Source organism: Rhinoderma darwinii, chromosome 5 (assembly GCF_050947455.1).
Source record: "Rhinoderma darwinii isolate aRhiDar2 chromosome 5, aRhiDar2.hap1, whole genome shotgun sequence".
Classification (NCBI taxonomy): Eukaryota; Metazoa; Chordata; class Amphibia; order Anura; family Rhinodermatidae; genus Rhinoderma; species Rhinoderma darwinii.
The window spans coordinates 27,848,117-27,854,116 of NC_134691.1; the positions used below are offsets into that span (position 1 = coordinate 27,848,117).

General features: G+C 46.3%; 1 protein-coding gene across 1 annotated transcript in view; it reads left to right on the plus strand.

The window, feature by feature from the left end:
• Positions 1 to 6,000, plus strand: part of TAF2 (TATA-box binding protein associated factor 2) — a 121,134-nt gene that overhangs the window by 18,236 nt on the left and 96,898 nt on the right. The window contains exon 7 of the mRNA XM_075828080.1: positions 517 to 701. Coding sequence (XP_075684195.1) covers positions 517 to 701 — 185 coding nt within the window. The remainder of the gene's footprint in view (positions 1 to 516; positions 702 to 6,000) is intronic.

The window sequence follows — 6,000 nt, forward strand, 5'->3', positions numbered from 1 at the left end:
GTTGGAATGGTAGTTACATGGTTGGTTTGTTGGATGTGTTGGTAGGTAGGTGGTTGGTTGGATGGATGGGTTGGTGGGTTGTAGGTAAATGGACAGTTACTTAGATGGTAGATGGATGGTTTGATGAATGAGATGGTAGGTAGATGATGGATGGATAGATAGAAGGTTGGGTGGGGTGGTAGTTAAATGGGATGGATGGATTAGTGGTTGAGTGGATAGACTGAGTGATGGGCAAATAGACAGTATGATATAAATACACTTACCCCCGGCCCAAGTATCTACAGTTCCCTAACGTTGACGCGCCCCTCCCTGACCTGCAGCAGCGATTATTACCATTTTATCAGTTATCTGATACAGTTATGTATGTTCTGCAATTATTATCTTCGTTTTTTCTGCGCTAAATTCTTCCCAAATATATGAGACCCTTTTAGAGGGAATGTGCTGTTTTCATTATCATGTATAGAACTTACCATTTTCCCTCTCGTAGCTAATCTTACTTTCTCTTTTTGCTTCTAGGTGACCCACTTCTGTTTACCGCAGCTGCTGCCTCTCCTGAAGCACACAACTTCTTACCTCCATGAGGTGTTTGAGTTTTATGAGGAGATTCTTACCTGCCGATACCCTTATTCCTGCTTCAAGACTGTATTTGTAGATGAAGCCTATATGGAGGTCACCATTTATGCATCAATGAGTATTTTCAGGTTGGTGTTTTTATTTGAACACGTTTCCTATGTGTAGTGTTCCCTTAATACTGTTTGCATAACACAACCCCTAAAACCCAGTCTTTGCTATGTGAGCTCTGGGTAATGTAAAGGAGTTATCGGAGCTTTACAAAAAGGTTCATTTTATCTCCAAATGGTGTCTTTTATCGGGAAAAAAAAGTTAATACTTGATCATATGACTAATATAGCTTCTGCATCGATTGGCTGGAGTGGTCACGTGTTAGTCACAGCTCCAGCCAATGTAAACCGAGATCGTTGGGGGATCGGGAACCCTTTGGCCTAGTTCGCATGGAGGATTTTGCAGGCAGCCAAAAAAATATGCCTCAAAATTCCTTCACAAATTTTGAGGCAGAGTTTGACCAGCCTGCACTTTCTTGCCACGGTTTTTATTGAGGACCGCGGACAAAAAAACCGCAGCAAAAATATATTTTTTCCTCACATTGATTTCCGTGGGAAGTCAGAGGCAGAACCGCAGCAAGAAAACATGGCACTTTTTTTACCGTGTGTGGCTAAAAGCCGGTGCGGAAAAAAAACTCCTCCGCCTCCCATTGAAATCCGTTTTGGACGTTTTGTGGCGTTGATTCAGATGCGATTTCCATGTCAAAATCAGTGCCAAAAACTCAGTGTGGACTAAGCCTTTAACCCTTTCATGCCGACAATCTGTACATGGACGTCCTTTTCGCACATACCCCGTGCTGCCAGGACGTGTATGTACAGATCTCTGTTCTGGCCGGCATAGCGCTCGGACGGCGGCTGTGTCAGTGTCCCCGGCTCCCCAACAACCTGTTCTCTGATAGCCGAACCGATTGGTTCGGCTACAGAGAATATGATCACCATTATTAACCGCTTCCTGACTGCCCACAGTAAATTCACGTCGGCGCTTGATGGGGTCTGTGCAGCGCCGACGTGAATTCACAGTGGGTGTTAAAAGCGCGATCCCGGTGTCTTAGAGTAGTGCTGTCACCCGGATCGCGTTGTTCACCCCTGCTTCTGGTCCTGGAGACATGACCGGGACCTGACTGGTTCAGGTCCCGATTATGTGATCGCAGGGAAAGTTTGTTGTAGCAACAAACTGGAAAGTTTGTTGCTACAACAAACTTTCCCGAGGACCGATTGCAGGGGCTGCCGTCGGTTTTTAATGGCAAAACCGGAGGCCATACAACGGCCTCCGGTCTGCCATTCACGGAAGCCTATGAGGACCAGCTGGTCCTCGTAGGCTTCCTGACAGTGTGACTGTCAGCGTCACACTGACAGTTTATAACACATTAGCATAGGTAGTGTAATGTATTATAGCAGCCATCAGTGCTGCAGGTCAAGTAGAACAAGTGTAAAAATAATTTATAAGTTACAAAAACATAAAATGCTTTTTTCCAATTATAAGTCTTTTATTATAGAAAGAAAAAAACAAAAAACGTTAAAGTACACATATTTGGTATCACCGCGTTCGTAACGACCCCAACTATAAAACTATAATAATATTATTCCCGCACGGTGAACACCGCCAAAAATAATTACAAATTTTGGTCATCAACGTTAGGCATGAATAGATGCCTCTCAGACATTGTTCGCTCTAACTATCAGACAGTGTAAATCTGCAGGCCCCTGATGAATTACCTTTAGTAATGAAACGCGTAGGGCTTTATACTTGGTAACTGGTACGAGATAGTAGCCCTTATTAGGGCTCCTACGGCAACTGCACTATCAAGTGTGCTGTAGGAAACTCCTTTTAGACAGAGAGCACTTCAGCACAACAACCTGGAAATCACACCACCGACCGTGCGATACAGCAAATATCAATTCACCTGCAATAAATGCAGCAATGAACACATTTGCTCAGTTTTCAGGTTATAAGTGGCAGTGCACGGGGTACGTCTCCTCTATGCACTGTGAACTTGAAAACAAACTTATAAACGAGGGGGTGACATTTGGAAACGAAAGCGCCTAAACATATTTGATGTGGATAATGAAATAACAAATTATCATATTTATTAAAAATAGTTTACATAAAAAATATATAAAATAAAAATAACAAAAACAATATAAAATAATACCACACCAGATATCACAACTATATAGAGACCAGAGCAATAATAGGCAGACTCTGTACATATATCTCGACCATTATATTACTGAGGTGATAGTGACAATGTAAGTGCACAATGCACTAGTAACAAATATTATCTATCAATACATGCAGAGATTACCTACTAACCAATATACAGTAACATCGATATTTGAATAAACACTATATCCCTAAAAGATCGCAATCCGTGATAAAATAAGTACATACTCTGGGGAAAACTAACAAAGATATTTAAATAAAGCAGTGAATTCTATACTAATGTTGCAATTAATCAACCAGCACATAAAACTCACCACTCTAAGAAAAAACAATTAAATGACATCAAATATTATCCTTCTATACCATAGATATAATTATATAAAAAAAACCCTATACATACATAAAAATAAGACCTCTTCAATGTGGCAATTCATATAGAATATATATAGATGACCTGAGCTCTGGAAAGGGGTATAAACCGTTAAAATCGCCAGTCTTCTATTTGGATGCTCTTGTATAGAGTGGCGGTACTATAAAGAATTCTTCAGTAGATGTGGCGGCTGCGGCGCACCACGACACCACCGTTCTCTTTTGGAGGTACTGAAGTTGTTTCACATGTAAGCGATTGTCTGCGTGACATAACTTTAGTATATATAGGAGCTTTTTATTATTCTTTTATGTGATCAATACGAAGACCTGATGTCATTTAATTATGACCACTCACGATGTAGTGAGTTTTATATGCTGGTTGCCGAGACAGGACGAGTATGCTCATCGTGAGCAGTTGAGCACTTCGCGCATTAGGACGAGCATACTCGTCCTGTGTGACAGCCATCTCTGCCGTCTCTGTGTGTGCGATCAAGAGCGGGGCAACGGCTGTAATACACAGCCACGGCCCCGCTCTGACAGCGGAGAGGAGAGAAACATCTTCTCTCTGCCGTTAACCCTTTGAACGCCGCGATGACAGCGGCGTTCAAAGAGGGGGGACTGCACATTGATCGCGTCACAGAAGATAACTGTGACGCGATCAAAGCCCACAACTCATATGGCCAGACAGCCCAGGGTCCAGTGAAGGACCCCAGGGCTGTCTGAACATATTTCCTGTTGTTAGGGCATACTGAGGTCTGCCCTAACAACTGCCTGTGTACAATCAGTAACAGGCTAATGTACTGGCATACAGATCTATGCCAGTACATTACAGTTACAAAATAAAAATAAAAATGAAAAATCCCTTTATGGGATTTAAAAAAAAAGTTAAATGAATGTAAAAAAAAAATTAATGATACATAAAAAGTAAAAAAAATACACAAACACATTTTTTTTATAATACATAAACTTTTTAAAATATAAGTCCCAAAACATGAAATAATAGACATATTTGTTATCGCCACGACCGTAACAACCTGTACTACAAATGTATACCATTATTTATGATGATCGGTGTATAGTGTAAAAAAAAAATATTAAAACTGCTGCGGAACTGCTTTTTTTTTCTGCATTTTCGCCAAAATAAAAATTCATAGAAATTAAACGATAATGTATTTGTACCAAAAAATGGTACCTACATAAAGTACAACTCGTCCCGCAAAAAACAATGTCTCATGCAACTACATCGTACAAAAAATAAAAGCGTTATGAGCGTCGGGATGCAAAGAGGGGAAATGTAAAAAAATTTCTCTTTCCTCAAGGCTAAAATTGGCCGTGTCCTTAAGGGGTTAAATGCAACATAAGTAAACGGTTACGTATATATTATTTTTAAGCGCTACAACGTTTTCTTATCTGCATTGAAGAGCTGGAGCAGCCTGGACTTCCCATTGTCATGATGTGCAGAACGCCTGACAGGCCGTCTGCTGCAAAACTCATGGAGTATTCCTTGTAATAGGAGCCACACAGCACTACTGCATATGGTAACCTAGAGCAGTGTATCTCAGTGTATCTAAGCCAAGAACCCCTGTGTCTAAAGGGAATTACAACCAAGTACCTTCAAGAGCTGTGATTGAAACTGAACAAATTGCCTTGATTTGTCTGTGAAGTTTGCATGGTTGGGGGTGTAGAGAAAGGAACTACTTATCACCAACTTTTGGAGATGGGAAAGAGGGACATGAATATGTGATAAGCTGTGCTGTATTTTTTATGTGACACTGCCCCCTGGGCTCAAGTAACAGAGGCAGCCTGCCACGGTTCCCCCCCCCATGACAGAGGCAGCCTGCCACGGTTCCCCCCCCCATGACAGAGGCAGCCTGCCACGGTCCCCCCCCCCATGACAGAGGCAGCCTGCCACGGTTCCCCCCCCATGACAGAGGCAGCCTGCCACGGTTCCCCCCCCCCCATGACAGAGGCAGCCTGCCACGGTTCCCCCCCCATGACAGAGGCAGCCTGCCACGGTTCCCCCCCCATGACAGAGGCAGCCTGCCACAGTCCCGCCCCCTCATGACAGAGGCAGCCTGCCACAGTCCCACCCCCCCATGACAGAGGCAGCCTGCCACAGTCCCACCCCCCATGACAGAGGCAGCCTGCCACAGTCCCACCCCCCCCCCATGACCGAGGCAGCCTGCCACAGTCCCACCCCCCCCCCATGACCGAGGCAGCCTGCCACAGTCCCACCCCCCCCCCCATGACAGAGGCAGCCTGCCACAGTCCCACCCCCCCCCCATGACAGAGGCAGCCTGCCACAGTCCCACCCCCCCCCCCATGACAGAGGCAGCCTGCCACAGTCCCACCCCCCCCCATGACAGAGGCAGCCTGCCACAGTCCCACCCCCCACCCCCCCCATGACAGAGGCAGCCTGCCACAGTCCCACCCCCCCATGACAGAGGCAGCCTGCCACAGTCCCACCCCCCCCATGACAGAGGCAGCCTGCCACAGTCCCACCCCCCCCCATGACCGAGGCAGCCTGCCACAGTCCCACCCCCCCCCCATGACAGAGGCAGCCTGCCACAGTCCCACCCCCCCCATGACAGGCAGCCTGCCACAGTCCCACCCCCCCCATGACAGAGGCAGCCTGCCACAGTCCCACCCCCCCCCATGACAGGCAGCCTGCCACAGTCCCGCCCCCCCCCATGACAGAGGCAGCCTGCCACAGTCCCGCCCCCCATGACGGAGGCAGCCTGCCACAGTCCCGCCCCCCCCATGACGGAGGCAGCCTGCCACAGTCCCGCCCCCCCCATGACGGAGGCAGCCTGCCACCAGTCCCGCCCCCCCATGACGGAGGCAGCC